Raw genomic sequence first — 24,827 nt, 5'->3', positions numbered from 1 at the left:
CACTTACAAAATTCAAACTTGCAATGCTTTTCTTTCATTATTTGTTTTTTTATGCTTGAATGTGGTGGCTCACTGTTCGTTGTTGGCATTTCCTGCCTAAGTTTGCCCACTTTGCCAATACAGTAATCATTAAAATAATTGGCAACATCAAATGGTTTTGTGATGAATAAGCCATCTGATTTGATGAAAGATGGAGTTGAATGTGTCTTTTTGCCAATAATTTAATTTAGTACTTCAAAGTTTTTTCGATCATTCTTTATATCATTGATCTTGGCTTCATAATACAGTTTCTTCTTCTTTTTGTTGAGTTTATTCACATAATTTCTCAATTTGCAGTAAGTAAGCCAGCTAGATGTTCAGCCAGACATATTAGCCACTCCTTTTTCCCCATCTCTTTCAACCATACCATTTTTGAATTCCTCCTCAATCCATCTAACAGTCAGTTTCTTAACAGGTGTATGTTTATCAATAATTATTAATCACATCAGACCAACAAATATTGTTAACATCATCCACATAAGAGTCACAGCAAAATATTTTGTTAAATCTCTTAAACAGTATTTTAGGCCCAGCTTTTGGAACTTTGGCATTCCTGGATATAGCCACTATATTGTGATCACTGCATCCAATGGGTACGGATACAGCTTTAGGTGTTTAGAAGCCTCAATATCATCACTATCTGTATGCAGAGGATTCTCCCCAGATACTGGTATTATTAGGTCTGTGAGAGATGAGCCCCATGCTCTGATAGATATGGATGTGGATTCAACACAGGTCACCCCATTACCCATTAGGCTATCTATGGCCATATCAGGGTCTATTAGCATGTGCTATGGCAGCTAAAAATAATACATTCAATGTTGTTGCAGAGTTCTATAAAGTTCTACTTTATTATCTTTAGGCCTATGTGAGTGTATTATGATTCACATTTCCTGATATCATACCAACCTGTGTCATTGACACAGGGGTGCAGATTCCTGGACACAGTTAAGCCTAGGGGTGGCAGGTAGCCTAGTGGTTAGCGCATTTGGCCTATAACTGAAAGGTTCTTGGATCAAATCCCCGAACTGACAAAGTAAAGATCTGTCTTTCTGCCCCTAAACAAGGCAATTAACCCACTGTTCCCCTGTAGGCTGTCATTATAAATAAGAATTTGTTCTTAACTGACTTGCCTAGGTTAAATATAGGTTAAATAAAAAGATTGTCCTGGAATAAAATGCACACTCAATCCAGAATTGAACATGCTTTTTGGTCCAGGATAAGGTGTAATCTATGTCCAGGAAACTGCCCCAAGAAGTCGAATCTGTACAAAATCTTTTGAATGTGAATATCACCTTTGAAAAATGGTCCTGGGTTGTGAGTTATACAGGGAGGTGGATTATAGTAGGAGATGGTTACTGTCTCTTACAGCTGGCCTGTTGTCTGCCTAAGATTGTGGTTATTTATAGATACTGTGATTAGTGTGTCCTGTCATACATCAACCCAATGATGAAAATAGATAGAGTTTCGTGTAGACCTCTGATGGAAACAATAAAACAAGGGTCTGCAACTTTTCTGCCACACCAGATAAGATGTAGGAGGGCTGACATTGTTCAGCTGATGTGGGGTTGTTATGGAGATCTGCCCATCAACTAGTCCCAGAGCTTTTTAAATGGGCAGTAGATGTTTAATGCACATTACTCCCATACAATGTAAAGGTTCATGTAAAAGGTAAATGGTGTCTTATTGATGTTCAGATGGACTGAAATCCATCATGAACAGTGGGTCCCCAGTATTACCATTGAGAGACATAGAGATACAGACAGGCTGACTGTTGCAGACTTAACATCACGGTAAAATATCATGTCATGTCCATTATCTCAGATTTGAAACGAACAATTGCAATATATTATCCCCCCAGGCTCCCACCACCAACACACACACACACCGTTTCCTACTTATTTTACCAAATGGTTTTACTTGTGTGGAATGTGAATGTGGCTGCTTGTGTTCTTTTCCCATATTAAGTCTGTTTGACAACTTCCTCTGGGCAGTTTGCCAGATGATCACCTTATAAGGTGCTGTGAAAAATTGGGAGAAAGAATCTGGTTTGACATAGAAATAGGGAAAATTCACTCTATAGATTAAGGATGATAATGCTGATTGATGTGTCTGTCATTCATGGCGTCTCTACGTGTAGTAGACTTGTGACCAGTATACCACCATTAGACATAGGAGATGGTTGGGGGGGAATTGGGGGAAATGGTAAAAAGATAACATTTGTTATTATAGCACACTGTCATGACAGGATTGAATCAAAAAGGTTATTTGCTATTATTCAGTGTCTTTGCTTACAAATTACGGGTGTGTCTTATTGTGAGATCTGGTGAGAGCTGTGAGGTGAGTATACTTCGCATTATAACATTAATTGAAAACGTTTCTGTGATTGTATTTGACCGAGGGTAGAAATGCACATGTGTCTGTAAATTTGATGGAATTGAGCCCTCAACTCTGACCCTTGCTTTTCATGGGCATACAGTACATCTGTGATGATCTACTGCACTCTAGTGGGCACAGATAGTGCATGAAAATAGGGAATAATAGGCATCCAAAAAGTGTGTATTTTCAAAAAACATTTAAGGGGCTTATGTTTAAACTGATCATTTGTTTGGCCACAAATGTTGAGGTGATCATACCGGTAGAAAGGGCTTAAAGGTAAGTATAAAAAATAAAAAATCTTCTTCATTAACATTTTACATCCCTTCTACAGAGATAGGAGAAACAATTAAAAACAACAAGTATTCACAGTTCACACAGAGACGTTTTCCACCTTTACAGAAATCTAATGGTGGCTCAGCCTTGAACGTATAAAAGTATGGATAGATCTTCCAAATAAATAGGTAAAGGCTCAGTATTATAGGTTTTAACGTATGGAAGTGCTGTTGGTGTGGAAGATCATAGAACGATACCTTCTCTTTGTCCAAGTCCAGACAAACCCTGATCCTCTCAGGTTTCTGCTTTATTCATGCCCCCCTTGGGAATTCTGACCATCCAACTCATCTCTTCTTACAGACAGAAATTAAAAACCGCAAGGCCTGTCAAAAAATACAGTGAGGAAAGGGAGCAGTGAGGCCAGAGGGGAGTTAAATGACTGCCCCCCCCCAGCTCTGACTACTGAAAAATGTGCTTTCTATGCCTGTGATATGTGGTTGTCCCACCTAGCTATCTTAATATGAATGCACTAACTGTAAGTAGCTCTGGTAAAGAGCGTCTCTAAAAATGACTAACATGTAACTGTGGGTTGTCCTAGTGCAGCAAGACCCCCCCCCCCCCCCCCCCCCAAGTGAGGCCAGTTTGGATTTGGTTTCACACCAATCAAATCACATCCTAAGCTAAACGTAATTTTAAGAAAAACGTGTCTGTTTCTGGTCTGCTTAAGTTAATGTCCTGCATTAGCTAGCTTGCTAAATCGTCCCTTTCCTAAGCCATGGATGGAGATGGGGATTTGGACTTGTGGTTTTGACTTAATTCTCTGTACAGGCCAAATAATTATGATGGCTATTCTGATCTAACCATAAATTAATATGTTGTGCTACTGGCCTGAGACGATGAAGTTCAATGTAGCCTAGAAGGCTCATGTTAACTAGCCAGCTAACTTAGCTGGTTCATTGTTGTCCATGCATGGAAATTAGGCAAGCAAGCGTTTTAGCTAGGTAGCCTATGACAACAAAAACTAAAAGCATACTGTATGACAGAGCCATAGACTGTTTTTTTCAACATGAAAGAGAGGAGGATGGCATTGGCGTTCAACTAGTCTACAAGTAAGGTGAGTCAAAAAATGTTTTACTTGCACACACACACACACACACACACACACACACACACACACACACACACACACACACACACACACACACACACACACACACACACACACACACACACACACACACACACACACACACACACACACACACACACACACCTTGGGGCAGCATGTAGCCTAGTGGTTAGAGCGTAGGGCCTGTAACCGAAAGGTTGCTAGATCGAATCCCTGAGCTGACAAGGTAAAGATCTGTCTGTCATTGTAAATAAGAATGTGTTCTTAACTGACTTGCTTAGTTAAATAAAACATAAATCAGTATCTTGGACAGACATTTGATATTTAGCAACATTGATTGGACTAAATTGTTTTTGGTATCTTTAAGTTTGTTTTCAGTGTATTAAAATAAGCATATTGTTGATTTGATGATATGTAGATGTTTAAGTTGAAATGGCTGGAATAGCAGAGGCAGTGCTACTGTTGTCTTTGTGATGACTCTGTGGTTCTCTGTGTTTCTAAATCAGAATTTGTTTAGTAAACTGTCAAAACATTATTAACTTGCTTGACCATGCTGCAAGTCATATAGCTGTTTGTTTCATGCAGTATACAGTACCAGTCAAAAGTTCTTACACACCTACTCATTCAAGGGTTTTTCTTTATTTTTACTATTTTCAACATTGTAGAATAATAGTGAAGACATCTAAACTATGAAATAACACAAATGGAATCATGTGGTAACCAAAAAAGTGTTAAACAAATCCAAATCTATTTTATATTTGAGATTGATCAAAGTAGCCACCCTTTGCCTTGATGACAGCATTGCACACTCTTGACATTCTCTCAACCAGCTTCATGAGGTAGTCACCTGGAATGCATTTCAATTAACAGGTGTGCCCTTTTCAAAAACAGTCCCAGTTGTTTTTACATTTATGTTTTGAGATTGGACTTTAGCACGTATAGCACTTTAGCACGTTGGGTGCACCAATTGGTGTCACCTTGTTAGTCAGTATTTGTTCCACCTGTGCTGGTTTGCCATCTCGTTAGTGGGAAGGTATTTCACCTGTGCTGGCCCAGTGCTCCAGTATGTTTTGAGAGAGGTGGAGGGTCAACACCTTCAGTTGGCTCTCTCTTTTAGATTTCTAAAAAAACATTCCCTGTTTTCATTTACTCCACTTTTTGGTTTGCTTCCTGTCTTTAAGTTTGGTGTGTTTTTTTGTAATGGGTGCCCATGGTGGGTGTATTTTAGGTCCCAGTTGTTGTTGCTAGTGTCTTTTAGAACTGCTTCCAAAACCTCACCTGTTTCGTTTTGGTTGTTGTCTGTGACTGTGTTAGTTCCCCCTTCTGTTTGAGCACCATTTTTGTTTTTCTTGCTGGGGAATTTAACAAAACGGTGGCTCATCCGGGATATTGTTTCCCATGAGTATGGTCGTCGCTCTAGTCCCCTACTCTGAAGCTATACTGTGCCTAGATATGAGTGTTCAAAATACACTTTTGTGGCAATTTGTCACTGACATCAATCTTGAAGGGTTATAAGTGTTGTGTCTTTGGCTATGCCGGATTAAGTGATATGACATGCTATTCTATAAAATCATTTCTCTGTAATTAATATTACCTGATATTACCTGATCATGTAAATGTAATTAACCAGAAAGTCGGGGCACCACGAAAGAATGTTTATAGAGCTGTTATCTTCCGAATAAACTCTTAAAGACCTGGTAATCTTTTACATCAATAGCAGTCAATATTTAACCGTCACCTTGTTTCAGTCTCATCTGAAAGTGGTAAATTCTTGGTTATCTTCACAAACCCTGGCTAAATTGAATCAGCAATACAAAATTTGGCTTAATTATTTATTTACTAAATACCTAAATAATCACACAGAATGGATCATACATTGATTACAAATTATGTCCTACAAGAAAACGTCCCTGGGGGACGGAACCTGTATGACGGCTGGTTACACAAAGAGAGGAGGTTGGGCTTGAATCAAAGCGCGGGAGGACTGAAGAACAAAGGGAGAAGCTATGCTATCATAAATACAGAATCTTTTGCATTCTAAATAACCGCCCATTTGGAAAAGGAAAATGCACTAAATATTTACTCTGAGCTGTGCTTCAATAGGTTGGTTGTAGATGGAAGGCCGTGTTGCCCAACAGAGATCTTCCTTGTAAACTGGATACGTTGCAGTATCGTCGTTGTGTGGTAGACTGGATTCGTCGTCCGTCCTTTCCTAACCCACGTTTACAGCAGCCGCTGCTAACTCAACGGCTAGGAGGTATCACTTCTGGAGTGAATAAGAGTTCAAAGTTCATACCAAGTTGCCATACTTTTAGCTCATGATATATTCTGGCTGGTATAGTCGAAATTCATCCTTTCGGCGTGTTGATCGTCATCTTCATGTTGAAATTCGATGCTAATTTCGTTAGGTTATTACCTGAGCCCTTTCAACGTGGAGACCGTCTTCCTCTCGTCCTCGGAACACAAAGTTACATTTTAGTCAAGGGCTTTATATAGGAGGGGAGAGAAGGGCGTGTTTCATAGTTTATAACCAATGTCTGTTCACATGGGCAGGGCCACTGAGTTGAGCATAGTTCACTCATGAAACCCCAATTCTCTCATTTGGAAGCTAAAATTACATTTAATCTTTTCACAAATAGTTTCATATTTAAACATTTAAATTGCACAACAATTCCATGTGAATCTGATAACTAGAATGTGTAGACGTTCCAAGATACAGTTTATGTCATCCTATCATTAGTAAGAATGTCTCAGACGCCAACTGATCTGGCATCATATTCATTAAGTACCAACGCATATTTTCAACTGGTTGGATTACTGAAATATGGTTCCTTTCCCCCCACCTTTTGATGTTCCCAGACTCTATATGTTTAACAAAGGCTTTTCAAGAGTCCTTCTGTAGAGTCAAGAGAGAGGAAAGGGAGAAAGGTATTTATGGCGGAGGGGGGGGGTCATAAACCTCACCCACAGGCCAACGTCATGACAAAGATTGGTAGAATCATTTTGAAAGTTACATAAACACATGCTAATAAAACATTTAAAAAAGGCCATGGACTTTAAATTGGAAGCGTTTGTGGAAAACCCTGCACGGGAGCTGCTAGATAAATGTACAAAGGCGAATCTGCTAATTTCAAAGCATTATGATATCAAGGTGGCATCTACCGACCCAAAAGCAGTAGTCAGAGTTGATCGGTACTGCTTTCGTCGAGGAGGAAATATTTCCGGAGAGGGAGGTTGATGAAAAGGGTCCTAAGGGTAGTAGGGTGAGTCCTGTAGATGTGCAACTGCGTGAGTTTGAGCTAAAGGCAAATTTGGAGCAACAGACAGAGCTTGAGCACAAGGAAAGAGAATGTGAGGTGAGATTGGAGCAACAAATGAAAGCTTGAGCACAAGGAAAGGGAACAGGAATGTGAGCATGCCATTCGATTAAGAAGGATAGATCTAGAAGCAATCCGAATCCAGTCAGGCCATCGTGCACCCTCAACAGAGTTTGGTCTTGGTTGGAACAGCCGGCTTGTACCGCCATTCAATGAAAAAGAGGTGGATGTATATTTTACTCTGAGCCGATTGCCACATTCCTAAAATGGCCGCAAGACATTTGGTCACTGCTCCTCCAAAGTGTTCTTGTGGGAAAAGCTCAGAAAGTGTATGGCACTTTATCTCTTGACCAGAGCTCAAATTATGACACTGTTAAAGCTGCTATCCTTCGGGCTTACGAGTTGGTCCCAGAGGCATACAGACAACAGTTCCGTAAATTATGAAAGACAGAATCACAAAACTATGTTGAGTTCGCAAGGAAACAAGCATGTCTTTTTGATCGGTGGTGTGGTTCTCAGGAGGTCAAGGACCTTGAGGATTTAAAGACACTCATACTTTTTGAGCAGTTCAATAATTGCCTTCACGAAAGGGTTGTGACCTACATTTATGAGCACAAGGATCTCACTCTTGAAAAAGCTACAGTTCTTGCAGATGAGTTTATGTTGACACAAAACTACCTTCGCAAAACAAAGCACCCAGTAGTTATCTCTACGCAAAAAGCGATCCAGAGAAGTCACCTACTGCAAGGTTTCAGTCTATTTCTACAGTGCCCAAAGATAAAGATAGGCAGAAAACTGTTTTTTCGAACCCACCAGTTTGTCATTACTGCTGTGGGAAAGGACACGTTGTCTCTCAGTGTCCTGAGTTGAAACAAAAAATGAAAGAGAGAAAAAGCTGTTTCTTCTTGAGGGAGCACTCCAGCCCATTAAGTCTCTGGTTGGGACTGGTGTATCTCCTAAACAAGATTTTGGATCAGATGTGTATGAACCCTTTGCTTCAGACCGGTTAGTGTCTCTGCAGAGTGGCAATAGCATCTAGTGAACATACTGCGAGACACTGGCGAAGCCCAGTCCTTCATTTTGGAGGGGGTTTTGCCTTTGTCTGACACTTCAGCAACTGGTTTCAGTGTGTTAGTACAAGATGGGTTGAATGGAAGTTTCTTTGTATGATGTGGAACCAGAGTCTGATTTCATTTCTGGTTCTGTCATTGTTGGAGTTAGTCCTAGCCTAACGGTGAAGGATGTCTCATCTATTTTGGGAAACGACTTGGCTGGAGGCAAGGTTGTGCCAAATCCTATCCTTTCTGGGTTATCAGAAAAGTACCTTACAGTGTTCCCAGTGTGTGCTGTTACACGTGCTATATCTAAGAAATTCACCAAGTGTTGAGGAGGATGTCAGCGATCCCACCATGGTCGATCTGTCTGAGAAGTTTATGGGTGATCCTGATTTTTGCAAACTTCCTGAGTTCACCTTTCCTTCGAGAACCCCAAAGGTGAGTGAGTTTGTAGGACCACTGAAGGAAGAGAGGGTCCCTACACTTGTCACTTGGATGTCTAGGAAGCAGCTGATTTGTGAACAGAGTAATGAGGTATCCCTCTCCCCTAATTTTGCTGAGACATGTCCAGTTCATGTGGGTTACTTTGACAGAGATGGTGTTCTAATGAGGAAATAGCGTTCTCGCGCCACTTCTGGGCAAGACGATTGGCCCATTGTATCTCAAATTGTTGTTCCAGTTACACTTCGACAAGAGATACTGAGATTGGCTCACAATGGTAGTATGGCAGGCCATCTTGGGCTCAACAAGACGTATGACCGTATATTGTGTAACTTCTTCTGGCCTGGTCTGAAAAAGGATGACATGTCTTACTGTAAATCCTGTTATGTTTGCCAGCAGACGGGTAAACCGAACCAAGCTTTTGTTACGGGCTCCTAACCAACTGTGCTATTTGTTTGTTTTTTCGCATTGTTTGTAACTTATTTTGTACATAATGTTGTTGCTACTGTCTCTTATGACCGAAAAGAGCTTCTAGACATCAGAACAACAATTGCTCACCTCGAACTGGAGAAAGATTTTTTTTCTTTAACGATTCCGACGCGATTTATATACTGCTTTCTCGAGACCAGGCCCAAATCACTGTCATTCGCGTGAAGAAAAGATGGAGAAAAAGGGGGCGGAGGTCAGGGTGCCTTGTGAGAAATTGGTAGGCGAGTGAGTAAACCATCCGTACTATTGACCAACGTGCAATCATTGTAAAATAAACTGGAGAATCTATGATTAAGACTATCCTACCAACAGGACATTAAAAACTGCAATATCTTATGTTTCACCGAGTCATGGCTGAACGACGACACGGATAATATAGAGCTGGCTGGGTTTTCCGTGCATTGGCAGGACAGAGCAGCTATGTCTGGTAAGACAAGGGGCGAGGGTGTTTATTTGCCAATAATAGCTGGTGCATGATGTCTAATATTAATAAAGTCTAGGTATTGCTCACCTGAGGTAGAGTACCTCATGATAAGCTGTAGACCACACTATCTACCAAAAGTTTGGATATGCCTACTCATTCAAGGTATTTTTTTAAAACTATTTTCTACATTGTAGAATAATGGTGAAGACATCAAAACTATGAAATAACATATGGAATCATGTAATAACCAAAAAAGTGTTAAACAAATATATTTGAGATTCTTCAAAGTAGCCACCTTCTGCCTTGATGACAGCTTTGCACATTCTTGGCATTCTCTCAACCAACTTCATGAGGTAGTCACCTGGAATGCATTTCAATTAACAGGTGTGCTTTGTTAAACGTTAATTTGTGGAATGTCTTTCCTTCTTAATTAATGCGTTTGAGCCAGTCAGTTGTGTTGTGACAAGGTACGGGTGGTGTACAGAAGATAGCCCTGTTTGGTAAAAGACCAAGTCCATATTATGGCAAAAACAGCTCAAATAAGCAAAGAGAAATGACAGTCGATCATTACTTTAAGACATAAAGGTCAGTCAATCTGGAAAATTTCAAGAACTTTGAAAGTTTCTTCAAGTGCAGTCACAAAAACCATCAAGCGCTATGATGGAACTGTCTCTCATGAGGACCGCCACAGGGGAGGAAGACCCAAAGTTACCAGCCTCATAAATTGCAGCCCAAATAAATACTTCACAGAGTTCAAGTAACAGACATATCTCAACATCAACTGTTCAGAGGAGACTGCGTGAATCAGGCCTTCATGGTTGAATTGCTGCACAGAAACCACTACTAAAGGACACCAATAATAAGAGACTTGCTTGGGCCAAGAAACACATGCAATGGACATTAGTGGAAAACTGTCCTTTGGTCTGATGAGTACAAATTTGAGATTTTTGGTTCCAACCGACGTGTCTTTGTGAGACGCAGAGTAGGTGAATGGATGATCTCTGCATGTGTGGTTCCCACGGTGAAGCATGGAGGAGGAGGTGGGATGGTGTTGGGGTGCTTTGCTGGTGACACTATCTGTGATTTATTTAGAATTCAAGGCACACCTAACCAGCATGGCTACCACAGCATTCTACACCGATATGCCATCCCATCTGGTTTGCGCTTAGTGGGACTATAGTTTGTTTATCAACAGGACATTAACCCAAAACACACCTCCAGGCAGTGTAAGGGCTATTTGACCAAGGAGAGTGATGGAGTGCTGAATCAGATGACCTGGCCTCCACAATCACCCAACCTCAACCCAATTGAGATTTGGGATGAGTTGGACCACAGAGTGAAGGAAAAGCAGCCAACAAGTGCTCAGCATATGTGGGAACTCCTTCAAGACTGTTGGAAAAGCATTCCTCGTGAAGCTGGTTGAGAGAATGCCAAGAGCTTGCAAAGCTATGATCAAGGCAAAGGGTGGCTATATTGAAGAATCTAAAATCTGAAACATATTTGGATTTGTTTATCACTTTTTTGGTTACTACATGATTCCTTATGTGTTATTTAATAGTTTTTGATGTCTTCACTATTATTCTACAATGTAGAAAATAGTACAAATAAAGAGAACTTTTGACTGGTAATGTATATTATTCGTTGCCATCTATTTACCACCACAAACCGATGCTTGCACTAAGACTTCACTCAGCAAGCTATATGAGGCCATTAGCAAACAAGAAAATGCTCATCCAGAAGCGGCGCTCCTATTGGCCGGGGACTTTAATGCAGGCAAACTTAAATCCGTTTTACCTAATTTCTATCAGCATGTCACATGTGCAACCTGAGGGAAAAAAACTCTAGACCACCTTTACTCCACACATAGAGACGCATACAAAGCTCTCCCTCGCCCTCCATTTGGCAAATCTGACCATACAGGACTGTTTTGCTAGCACAGACTGGAATATCTATCAAATGTATTTATAAAGCCCTTCTTACATCAGCTGATGTCAAAAAGTGCTGTACAGAAACCCAGCCTAAAACCTAAACAGCAAGCAATGCAGGTGTAGAAGCACGGTGGCTAGGAAAAACTCCCTAGAAAGGCCGGAACCCAGGAAGAAACCTAGAGAGGAACCAGGCTATGAGGGGTGGCCAGTCCTCTTCTGGCTTTGCCGGGTGGAGATTATGACAGAACATGGCCAAGATGTTCAAATGTTCATAGATGACCAGCAGGGTCAAATAATAATAATCACAGTGGTTGTAGAGGGTGCAACAGGTCAGTACCTCAGGAGTAAATGTCAGTTGGCTTTTCATAGCCAATCATTCGGAGTATCTCTACCACTCCTGCTGTCTCTAGAGAGTTGAAAACAGCAGGTCTGGGACAAGGTAGCAAGTCCGGTGAACAGGTCAGGGTTCCATAGCCGCAGGCAGAACAGTTGAAACTGGAGCAGCAGCACAACCAGGTGGATTGGAGACAGCAAGGAGTCTTCATGCCAGGTTGTCCTGAGGCATGGTCCTAGGGCTTTGAAAGAAAGAAAGAAAGAAAGAAAGAAAGAAAGAAAGAAAGAAAGAAAGAAAGAAACAGAAAGGAAGAGAGAAAAAGAGAGAGAGAATTAGAGAGAGCATACTTAAATTCATACAGGATACCAGATAAGACAGGAGAAATACTCCAGATATAACAGACTGACCCTAGCACCCCGACACAAACTATTGCAGCATAAATATTGGAGGCTGAGACAGCAGGGCTCGGGAGACACTGTGGCCCCGTCCGACGATACCCCCGGACAGGGCCAAACAGGCAGGATATAACCCCACCCACTTTGCTAAAGCACAGCCCCCACACCACTAGAGCGATATCTTCAACCACCAACTTACCATCCTGAGATAAGGCCGAGTATAGCCCACGCAGATCTCCCCCATGGCACGAACCCAAGGGGGGCTCCAACCCGGACATGAAGATCACGTCAGTGACTCAACCCACTCAAGTGACGCACCCTTCCTAGGGATGGCATGGAAGAGCACCAGTAAGCCAGTGACTCAGCCCCTGTAATATGGTTTGAGGCAGAGAATCCCAGTGGAGAAAGGGGAACCGACCAGGCAGAGACAGTAAGGGCGGTTCGTTGCTCCAGTGCCTTTCCGTTCACCTTCACACTCCTGGGCCAGACCACTCAATCGTAGGACCTACTGAAGAGATGAGTCTTCAATAAAGATTAAAGGTCGAGACCGAGTCTGCGTCTCTCACATAGATAGGCAGAACATTCCATAAAAATGGAGCTCTATAAGAGAAAGCCCTGCCTCCAGCTGTTTGCTTAGAAATTCTAGGGACAGTAAGGAGGCCTGCGTCTTGTGACCGTAGCGTACGTGTAGGTATGTACGGCAGGACCAAATCGGAAAGATAGGTAGGAGCAAGCCCATGTAATGCTTTGTAGGTTAGCAGTAAAACCTTGAAATCATCCCAAGCATTAACAGGAAGCCCATGTAGAAAGGCTAGCACTGGAGTAATATGATCAATTATTTTGGTTCTAGTCAAGATTCTAGCAGCTGTGTTTAGCACTAACTAAAGTTTATTTACTGCTTTATCCGGGTAGCCGGAAGGTAGAGCATTGCAGTAGTCTAACCTAGAAGTGACAAAAGCATGGATACATTTTTCTGCATCATTTTTGGACAGGAAGTTTCTGGTTTTTGCAATGTTACAAAGATGGAAACAAGCTGTCCTTGAAACAGTCTTGATATGTTCGTCAAAAGAGAGATCAGGATCCAGAGAAACGCCGAGGTCCTTCACAGTTTTATTTGAGACGACTGTACAGCCATCAAGATTAATTGTCAGATTCAACAGAAGATCTCTTTGTTTCTTGGGACCTAGATCTAGCATCTCTGTGTTGTCCGAGTTTAAAAGTAGAACATTTGACACCATCCACTTCCTTATGTCTGAAACACAGGCTTCCAGGGAGGGCAATTATGGGGCTTCATCATGTTTCATTGAAATGTAAAGCTGTGTGTCATCCACATAGAAGTGAAAGTTAACATTATGTTTCCGAATGACATCACCAAGAGGTAAAATATTTAGTGAAAATAATAGCGGTCCTAAAACGGAGCCTTGAGGAACACCGAAATGTACAGTTGATTTGTCAGAGGACAAACCATCTACAGAGACAGCCTGATATCTTTCCGACAGATAAGATCTAAACCAGGCCAGAATTTGTCCGTGTAGACCAATTTGAGTTTCCAATCTCTCCAAAAGAATGCGGTGATTGATGGTATCAAAAGCAGCACTAAGGTCTAGGAGCACGAGGACAGATGCAGAGCCTCGGTCTGACGCCATTAAAAGGTCATTTACCAGTGCAGTCTCAATGCTATGATGGGGTCTAAAACCAGACTGAAGTGTTTTGTATACATTGTTTTTCTTCAGGAAGGCAGTGAGTTGCTGTGCAACAGCTTTTTCATACATTTTTGAGAGGAATGGGAGATTCGATATAGGCCAATAGTTTTTTATATTTTCTGGGTCAAGGTTTGGCTTTTTCAAGAGAGGCTTTACTACTGCCACTTTTAGTGAGTTTGGTACACATCTGGTGGATAGAGAGCCGTTTATTATGTTCAACATAGGAGAGCCAAGCACAGGAAGCAGCTCTTTCAGTAGTTTAGTTGGAATAGGGTCCAGTATGCAGCTTGAACGTTTGGAGGCCATGATTATTTTCATCAATGTGTCAAGAGATATAGTATTAAAAAACTTCAGTGTTTCCCTTGATCCTAGGTCCTGGTAGTCTTGTGCAGACTCAGGACAACTGAGCTTTGGAGGAATACGCAGATTTAAAGAGGAGTCCGTAATTTGCTTTCTAATGATCCTGATATTTTTGTCAAAGAAGTTCATGAATTTATCACTGCTGAAGTGAAAGTCATCCTCTCTTGGGGAATGCTGCTTTTTAGTTAGCTTTGCAACAGTATCAAAAATACATTTTGGATTGTTCTTATTTTCCTCAATTAAGTTGGAAAAATAGGATGATCGAGCAGCAGTGAGGGCTCTTCGATACTGCACGGTACTGTCTTTCCAAGCTAGTCGGAAGACTTCCAGTTTGGTGTAGCGCCGTTTCCGTTCCAATTTTCTGGAAGCTTGCTTCAGTGCTCGTGTATTTTCTTATGACAATTGTTTTTTGTTTTTAGGGGTGCGATTGTATCTAGGGTATTACGCAATGTTAAATTGAGTTCCTCAGTTAGGTGGTTAACTGTTTTTTTGTAGTCTGATGTCCTTGCGTAGGTGGAGGGAGTCTGGAAGGGCATCTAGGAATATTTGGGTTGTCTGAGAATTTATAGCACGGCTTGGTTGGGGTCTGAGCAGATTATTTGTTGCGATTGCAAACGTAATAAAATGGTGGTCCGATAGTCCAGGATTATGAGGAAAAACATTAAGATCCACAACATTTATTCCACAGGACAAAACTAGGTCCAGAGTATGACTGTGGCAGTGAGTAGGTCCGGAGACATGCTGGACAAAACCCACTGAGTCAATGATGGCTCCGAAAGCCTTTTGGAGTGGGTCTGTGGACTTTTCCATGTGAATATTAAAGTCACAAAAAATGTGAATATAGTCTGCCATGACTACAAGGTGGGATAGGAATTCAGGGAACTCAGTGAGGAACGCTGTATATGGCCCAGGAGGCCTGTAAAAAGTAGCTATAAAAAGTGATTGAGTAGGCTGCATAGATTTCATGACTAGAAGCTAAAAAGACGAAAACACAGTTGTTTATTTTTGTAAATTGAAATTTGATATCGTAAATGTTAGCAACACCTCCGCCTTTGCGCGATGCGCGGGGGATATGGTCACTAGTGTAACCAGGAGGTGAGGCCTCATTTAACACACTAAATTCATTAGGATTAAGCCATGTTTCAGTCAGGCCAATCAGATCAAGATTATGATCAGTGATTAGTTGATTGACTATAACTGCCTTGGAAGTGAGGGATCTAACATTAAGCAGCCCTATTTTGAGATGTGAGATATCACAATCTCTTTCAATAATGACAGGACTGGAGGAGGTCTTTATTCCAGAGCTCAGGCAAACACATCCATGTTTAGTTTTGCCCAACCTAGATTGAGGCACAGACACGGTCTCAATGGGTATAGCTGAGCTGACTACACTGACTGTGCTAGTGGCAGACTCCACTAAGCTGGCAGGCTGGCTCACAGCCTGCTACCTGGCCTGCACCCTATCTCAAATACCCGAGCTCTGAATATGTTCCGGGATTCATCCAATGGCATTGAGGAGTATACCACCTTAGTCACTGGCTTCATCAATAAGTACATTGATGACGTCGTCCCCACAGTGACCGTACATACATTTCCCAACCAGAAGCCATGGATTACAGGCAACATTTGCACCTAACTAAAGGCTAGAGTTGCTGCTGTCAAGGAGCGGGACACTAATCCTGGTGCTTATAAGAAATCCCGCTACGCCCTCAGATGAACCATCAAACAGGCAAAGCATCAATACAGGACTAAGATTGAATCCTACTACACCTGTTCTGACGCTCGTCGGATGTGGCAGGGCTTGCAAACTATTATGGACTACAAAGGGAAACCCAGCTGTAAGCTGCCCAGTGATGTGAGCCTCTTAGATGAGCTAAATGCCTTTTATGCTTGCTTCGAGGCAAACAACACTGAAGCAAGCAAGCTGTTCCAACTGTGTGATCACGCTTTCCGTAGACGATGTGAGCAAGAACTTTAAACAGGTCAACATTCACAAAGCCACCAGGGCAGACGGATTACAAGGACGTGTACTCATGCACGTACCAACTGGCAAGTGTCTTCACTGACATTTTCAACCTCTCCCTGACTGAGTCTGTAATACCTACATGTTTCAAGCAGACCATCGTAGTCACTGTGTCCAAGAAACTCAAGGCAACCTGTCTAAATGATAGCGCTCACATTTGTAGCCATGGCTCACATCAACACCATCATCCCAGAAACGCTAGACTCACTCCAATTCCCATACCACCTAAACAGATCCACATGACGCAATGTCAATCGCACTCCACACTGCCCTTTACCACCTGGACAAAAGGAACACCTATGTGAGAATGCTGTTCATTGACAGCTCATCACTATGCTAAGGACCCTGGGACTAAACACCTCCCTCGTTAACTGGATCCTGGACTTCCTGATGGGCTGCCCCAGGTGGTAACGGTAGGCGACAACATTTACATTACATTTTAGTCATTTAGCAGACACTCGTATCCAGAGTGACTTACAGTAGTGAATGCATACATTTTATACATTTTTTTCTCCATACTGGTCCCCCGTGGGAATCAAACCCACAACCCTGGTGTTGCAAACACCATGCTCTACCAACTGAGCCACACTAGACAACAACACGTCTGCCACGCTGATCCTCAACACTGGAGCCCCTCAGGGGTGCGTGCTTAGTCCCCTCCTGTACTCCCTGTTCACCCACGACTGTGTGGCCAAACATGACTCCAACACCATCATTAAGTTTGCTGACAACACAACAGTGGTAAGCCTGATCACCGACAATGACGAGACAGCCTATAAGGAAGTCAGAGACCTGGCAGTGTGGTGCCAGGACAACAACCTCTCCCTTAATGTGAGCAAGACAAAGGAGGTGATCGTGGACTACAGGAAAAGGCGGTCCAATCCTGTTGTTCTAACCATGGTAGAGAAAGAAAAGATTGGTTAGTGACATAGGGAAACTGGTTGACAATACATTGGTCAAAGTTTTTATGGATTTTCACAGACAGATCCAAGGACCCAGATAGTGGGCGCAGAGGAGCAGGTGTTTACATTCCTGAATTTGATGTGCAGATATGTAGACGACTAACATGAACTGTCAGTATACTCAGTTTAACTGTTGGCAGTAGTAGTTGCCCTCCAGTAAGTCTAGGACGCTCAACCTGTCAGAATTATAGTTTGCTCAGATTCCCTGTCTGTGTTGAATAGTTTTTCATCTGGCAAATTTAATAGGAGGCATTAATGTTATTATTGAGAATCGAGAGACTGTGTAGTAGTGATATTCTGCTGGTTCCCATCCCAATGAAATTGTAGACCAGATAGCCAATATGGCTTTAAAACAAGATATTATTGACATTCATGTTCCACTCTGTAGAGGTGAGGCCAAGGGTAAGATCAGAGCCATTTTGATACGTGTGGCAGAAGACATGGGACTCTGAGCCCAAGGGCCGGCATTTACAGTGCATTCTTAAAGTATTCAGGCCCCTTGACTTTATCAACAATTTGTTACGTTACAGCCTTATTTTAAAATTGATTAAATTATTTATTCCCCTCATCAAACTACACACAATACCCCATAATGACAAAGCGAAAACAGATTTTTAGAATTTTTGCAAATGTATTAAAAATTAAAACAGAAAACCCTTATTTACATAAATATTCAGACCCTTTGCTATGAGACTCAAAATTGTGCTCAGGTTCATCCTGTTTCCATTGATCATCCTTGAGATGTTTCTACAACTTGATTGGAGTTGACCGGTGGTAAATTCAATTGATTGGACATGATTTGGAAAGGCACACACCTGTCTAGATAAGGTCCCACAGTTGACAGTGCATGTCAGAGCAAAAAGCAAGCCATGAGTTTGAAGGAATTGTCTGTAGACCTCCGAGACTGGATTGTGTTGAGGGACAGATCTGGGGAAAAGTACCAACAAATTTCTGCAGCATTAAAGGTCCCCAAGAACTCAGTGGCCTCCATCATTCTTAAATAGAAGAAGTTTGGAACCACCAAGACTCTTCCTAGAGTTGGCCGCCGTGCCAAACTGAGCAATCGTTGGAGAAGGGCCTTGGTCAGGGAGGTGACCAAGAATCCAATGGTCACTCTGACAGAGCTCCAGAGTTCCTCTTTGGAGATTGGAGAACCTTCCGGAAGGGCAAACATCTCTGCAGCACTCCACCAATCAGGCCTTTATGGTACAGTGGCCAGACAGAAGCCATTCCTAAGTAAAAGGCACATGACAGCCCACTTGGAGTTTGCCAAAAGGCATCTAAAGGACTCTCAGACCATGAGAAACAACATTCTCTGGTCTGATGAAACCAAGATTCAACTCTTTGGCATGAATGCCAAGCGTCACGTCTGGAGGAAACCTGGCACCATCCCTACAGTGAAGCATGGTGGTGGCAGCATCATGCTGTGGGGATGTTCTTCAGCAGTAGGGACTGGGAGACTAATCAGGATCGAGGGAAAGATACAGAGAGTACAGAGAGATCCTTGATGAAAACCTGCTCCAGTGCGCCCAGGACCTCAGACTGGGGCGAAGGTTCACCTTCCAACAGGACAACGACCCTAAGCACACAGCCAAGACAATGCAGGAGTGGCTTCGGGACAAGTCTCTGAATGTTCTTGAGTGGCCCAACCAGAGCCCGGACTTGAACCCGATCGAATATCTTGGGAGAGACCTGAAAATAGCTGTGCAGCGACGCTTCCCATCCAACCTGACATAGCTTGAGAGGATCTGCATAGAAGAAACTCCCCAAATACATCTGTGCCAAGCTTGTAGCGTCATACCCAAGAAGACTCGAGGGTGTAATCACTGCCAAAGGTACTTCAACAAAGTACTGAGTAAAGTGTCTCAGTACTTATGTAAATGTGATATTTCAGTATTTCTTTTAAATATTTTTGCTAACATTTCTAAAAACCTGTTTTTGCTTTGTCATTATGGGTATTGTGTGTAAATTTATGTGGGAAAAAATAACAATTTAATCAATTTTAGAATAAGGGTGTAAGAAAATGTGGAAAAAGTCAAGGGGTCTGTATACTTTCCGAATGCACTGTGTATGCCCTCCAAAGAAAGGTTGGTGGCAGTGGCATGTATTCATGGAGGCCAAGGAATTGTATCCTTGGCATCCATGAATATTGTATCTCACAGGAGAAAGCATCCGAGTGAGCGAAACAGCACCCCTCTCTCTCTATGTGTAGGCTATGTATCTGATGTTGTCTGGGACCAAACAAGTATTGTTGCAGCCCATAGCATTGAAGGGAAGGGAAGCCAGCGAGCATCTGGCCTCCATTGACAAAAAAACTATAAATAAATAGCCAATCAGCATTGAGCTAAACTGAGCGATCTCAACTGTGAATGGTCCTGTTGCACCAAAGAAAAGTGTCAAGGGAAGCCAACTTGGATTTGGCGTCAGTCCTATCAAATCCCATTGAGATCATTCGTCATTGACAGAAAAACTTGTTGTTCTATGTCGTTGTGTTGTTGTCCTCCGGTGGTTAGCTAGCCAGCTAGCTAAAATTGGCCCTTTCCTAAATTAGCCATGGATGGAGAAAGGGATTTGGACTTGTGCTTTTACTTTATCCTCTGTACTGGCCAATGATTATAATGCCAATTCTGATCCAACCATTATGTCATACATTGTTGTGCCCCTGGCCTGAGAGGATGGAAGTTCACTTTGTAGCTAGATGTAGAAGGCTAATGTTAACTAGCTAATGTTGCCCATGAATGGAAGTTAGGCTAGCGAGCAAGCATTTTAGCCAGGTAGCCTAGGACAATAAAAAATAAATACTTTACTGTATGACAGAGTGATAGACCGTTTCGTCAACTTGAAAGAGAGGAGGATGGCATTGGTGTTTCTCTACAAGTATGGTGAGTCAACATGTTTTACTACTTGTACAAACGCATGTGCAGCCACATCATATTTAGCTTATGTTGATTGGACTAAATTGTTTTTGGTATCTTTTAGTTGTGACTGTATTAGACTAAGCAGAGGTGATTTGTGGATGTTGAAATGTTGAAGTTGAAATGGTCCTAGAATAGTGGAGGCAGCTCCTGTTTTCGTTGCGACTTGCGTTAACTGTCTGTTGTTCTAAATTAATAGTTGTTTAGTGGTCTGCACATGTCGGATACATTCACTTGCTTGACCATGATGTAGGTCATGTAACGGTCTGTTACTGTACATGCAATATTCTTCGTGTACTTCACTGAACAGAGGTTACTATCTGGTTTTGTGATAAAACAAAGGTGTGGTTGAATTTATTCTGCCACTGTGTCTTCTTATTGTCTTGGCCTTTAGGCCTATATATCATGGTCGCAGGGCATAGGAATTAACAGGTTATAGAGCAAACAACACAATTATCACAAAACAGGTTGTATTATGGCTTGAAATCATCATCACATCTGGTTGGCAAGCATGTGAATGGTTTGTGTATGGTAGATGAAATGGTGGAACATGTTATATTGTTTTATGTTGAAGAGAGGCGAAAGGCTATAGTTATTGAGGTTGGATGGAGTTTGGAAAGGGATTGTAGAAGTTAGTAGGGCTCTTTTTTTCTCAGAAGTACTGAGTCAGGTAGAATGATTTAGAAATGTGGAGCTTATGTTGTAAACCGTGATTGACCACACACTCCAGCACAGTAAGTGGCGGCATGCACCTTTAACGTTTGTTTGCAGAACCGCCATTATATCATAGAAGAAGAAGGGTAAGGTCAAAGTTGATTTTGCCCATGTGTGTCGCTGTTGCTGCCTGCAGTGATTGCTATCTAGCTTGTAAAGGGTTTCTTGCATTTTTGTTTCAGATTGTACAGCTGTCGTAAATGGATTAACTGCCAAAGTGGTGCTATAAGCAAGACGTGTATTTAACGATTTTTTGTGGATCACACGTGAGTCTCCTGCAAAGGATTTTTCCTATTTATTGCTGGTCATGGTAGCTAGTTAGCTGGCAAGGTAGAAAACCATAGGCAATTTGTATTTGTTGTGTGATGAAGCTAGTTTGCCTAGCTGAATCGGTAACGATAGCTAGCTGGCTCCTATTTAGATCTTCAGAACTTAAAACATGATCAAATGTCATTAAATGAAGACTTAAGAAATGATGAAAATGTGTCCACCAGTGTTGCGTATCAGAAGCGACAGTAAACCTAATTTAACGAAATTAGCTGACTACTTTGGAAGAAAGTCAAATTAAGAGAATGCATATTGTTGTGGTGTTCTAGTGTTAGTAAACGTTCATGTAATGATGAGCATTAGCTCCTCCTCCAGGCAGGTAGTCATGTAGATCTGAAATGATTGGATGTGTTACCTGTAGTGATTCTAGAGTACCTAGGGGAAAGGGGCTAGGTATCGATTTCAGCCTTAAGCCCACTGCTGGATTTCATTCCAGAAGGTTGTTCCCTCCGTTCTGGTCTCCTTCACTCCCCTTCTCAGATAGGATTTTTTAGATATGAAGTGATTTATTAGGAGAAAGGAACAGGGTGGAAACTTAACTCACTCACAATACTATCCCTTTAACTTGCTGTGTTTTCACCAGGTTGGCTTTACAAGTGTGCAGGGATCCGGTGGATGATGAGTGAAGAAGAGTCAGGAAATATGCTGATCAAGCCACTGAAACGAGTGGAGGAAGGAAATGGAGAGTCGGGTGAGAATGGACACATCAGAAAGAAGCTGAAGTCTGTAGAACCGACTGGCAATGAGAGGAAACACCCCAAAAGAAAAGTGGTCCTGCTTTTGGCATATTCAGGCAAAGGTTACTACGGTATGCAGGTTGGTATTAATCTTAATCTTTTCATGAATGGATGTTTTAATATAAATAGCTAGTCCTCCATTTAGGTGCAGCTTTCTAAATATACTGAACAAAAATATAAACTCAACATGTAAAATGTTGGTCCCATGTTTCATGAGCTGAAATAAAAGGTCCCAGAAATGTTCCATACGGACAGAAAACATATTTCCCTCAAATTTTGTGAACAAATTTGTTTACAACCCTATAATCCATCCATCTCCTGTAACAAGATAATCCATCCACCTGACAGGAGTGGCATATCAATAAGCTGATTAAACAGCATGATCATTACACAGGTGCACCTTGTGCTAGCGACAATAAAAGGCCACTCTAAACTGTGCATTTTTGTCACACAACACAATGCCACAGATGTCTCAGGTTTTGAGGGATCGTGCAATTAGCATACTGACTGCAGCTGTTGCCAGAGAATTTTAATGTTCATTTCGCTACCATTGGCAATGCGTCCAACCGTCCTCACAACCGCAGACCATGTGTAACCACTCTAGCCCAGGACCTCCACATCTGGCATCTTCACTTGTGGGATGGTCTGAGACCAGCCACCCAGACAGCTGATGAAACAGGAGTATTTCTGTCTCTAATAAAGCCCTTCTGTGGGGAAAAACATATTCTGATTGGCTGGGCCTGGCTCCCCAGTGGGTGGTCCTATGCCCACCCTTGGCTACGCCCCTGCCGAGTCATGTGAAATCTATAGATTAGGCCCTTATTTCAATTGACTGATTTCCTTATATGAACTGTAACTCAGTAAAATCGTTGAAATTGTTGCATGTTGCGTTTTAGATTTTTGTTCGGTATGCTTAATCTGCTGGGTTTTGTGTTTCAGAGAAATGCTGGATCCTCCCAGTTCAAAACCATTGAGGATGAGCTGGTCACAGCACTGATTAAGTCTGGGTGCATCCCAGACAACCATGGAGATGACATGAAAAAAATGTCGTTCCAAAGATGTGCGAGAACAGACAAGGTATGGGAGGCAAGCATGGAAAAGGCTTGGTTGCTGTCTGCACAAATGCATCCCTTGAGCAAGTATCCTTACAAATGTTTTATACCTGAAGATATTAAATGCACAGGAAAAGACATACACTTTGTGTGGCCTCAAACACAAATTCATTGTTATTACCTTGCTTTGTGATCAGCTTCATTTGTTTTCTGTCAGGGTGTTTCTGCAGCAGGTCAAGTGGTCTCTCTAAAACTGTGGATGATTGAAGACGTAATGGAAAAGATCAACTCCAATCTTCCACCACAGATCAGAGTGCTGGGTGAGATCGCACTGCTTCCTGTCAAATGTGTTGGAGACAAGCCTAAAACCGTCACAAAGCAGCCTATGGTTCTTGTATAAAGACAAGTCTTGGTGGTCCCTTTTGGGAAGTAATTGATTCAAGGTGTTATGTGAAAATGTGTTGGACATGCGCTGGCAATGCAATGTTGTTTGTCCAATGCTGTTTATTCTGCCTATTGGCTTGAACATATAATAAAAACAATTGATATCAAAAATAAAACTTTAAAGACGAGAACAGTTTAGTTACCAATGTTGTTCTGCATCGTTTGTGATCTTTTGTCCCTATAGGTCTGAAACGAGTGACTGGGGGCTTCAATTCTAAAAACAGCTGTGATGCCCGCACATATTCCTACATGCTCCCCACTGTGGCCTTCTCCCCAAAGGACTATTACACCAAGAATTACGCTGCGTTCCGCCTTGAGCCAGAGACACTGCAGAGAGTAAACCAGCTGTTTGGCAGCTACAAGGGCACCCATAACTTTCACAACTTCACCTCCCAGAAGGCCGCATGGGACCCCAGCGCCCGCCGCTACATCACAGAGATGTCCTGTGGCGAGCCCTTTGTTCGTGGCGGCGCCGAGTTTGCAGAGATTACTGTGCGTGGCCAGAGCTTCATGATGCATCAGATCCGGAAGATGATCGGCCTGGTGATAGCTGTGGTGAAGGGCTATTCGGGGGACGAAGTGTTAAAGCGAAGCTGGGGTGAGGAGAAAGTGGACGTGCCCAAAGCCCCCGGGCTGGGCCTGGTGCTGGAGAAGGTGCACTTTGACAGGTACAACAAGCGGTTTGGTGGGGACGGCCTCCATGAGTGCCTGGAGTGGACTGAAGAGGAGCAGGCCATCTTGGCTTTCAAGGAGGAGCACATCTACCCCAGCATTGTGGAGACAGAGTGCCAGGAAGGGTCCATGGCTAGCTGGATGGCCACACTGCCCATACATGACTTTGAGGCAACTGCAACAGGAGCTCAGGATAAGGATAGGGAGCAGGTGGGTGAATACAACACAATTATATATTTGCCAGTTCAATTATCAGTGGTTCTTTGTTAAAGTCCTACAAAATATTGAACATTATTAGATGAATCATCAACTATAAGCACTTCACACCCAGACCTCATAAAACCTGCTGTGTTTTTGGGAGGTGCCATCACCTTCACTTTTTTGAAACTCATAAAACTATTTTCCATTTTCAGGATGATGAGGAGGGTAATAGATCAGATTCTGCACTTTGAAGTCTCTGGCAAGTGGAAAGACACCTTTTGCTTTGCTGTATCTCAAGAATGAGCTTTTGTTTTGCTATGGAAATGCATCGTCAGTAATGCCACTGATTTACTCAATAATGAAGACATTTTAATAAACATTTTTGTTATTTTTAAATCATTGTGTGAATCCTTTCTAGTAAAATCTTTCAACACATTTTATTTGTAAGGATTTGTTAGTTGGATGTGTTTCATGAAACAAACACAGCTTGATAAGACATGTAGGTCTAAGACAG

The 24,827-nt window shown here is 42.2% G+C and overlaps 1 protein-coding gene across 1 annotated transcript; it reads left to right on the top strand.

The window, feature by feature from the left end:
* Nucleotides 1–21,078: 21,078 nt before the first annotated feature.
* Nucleotides 21,079–24,706, top strand: pus1 (pseudouridine synthase 1). Its single transcript, NM_001140749.1, is given in 6 exon segments — nucleotides 21,079–21,146; nucleotides 21,791–22,023; nucleotides 22,884–23,021; nucleotides 23,214–23,316; nucleotides 23,625–24,322; nucleotides 24,526–24,706. Coding segments are annotated over 5 exon segments (1,179 nt in total). The 5' UTR covers nucleotides 21,079–21,146; nucleotides 21,791–21,822; the 3' UTR covers nucleotides 24,565–24,706.
* The last annotated feature ends 121 nt before the right edge of the window (nucleotides 24,707–24,827 follow it).

The sequence above is a fragment of the Salmo salar genome, chromosome 01 (assembly GCF_965601325.2).
Source record: "Salmo salar chromosome 01, fSalSal1, whole genome shotgun sequence".
Classification (NCBI taxonomy): Eukaryota; Metazoa; Chordata; class Actinopteri; order Salmoniformes; family Salmonidae; genus Salmo; species Salmo salar.
Note: the sequence above shows the minus strand (reverse complement) of the source record. Positions and strands in the feature narration are given on the sequence as shown.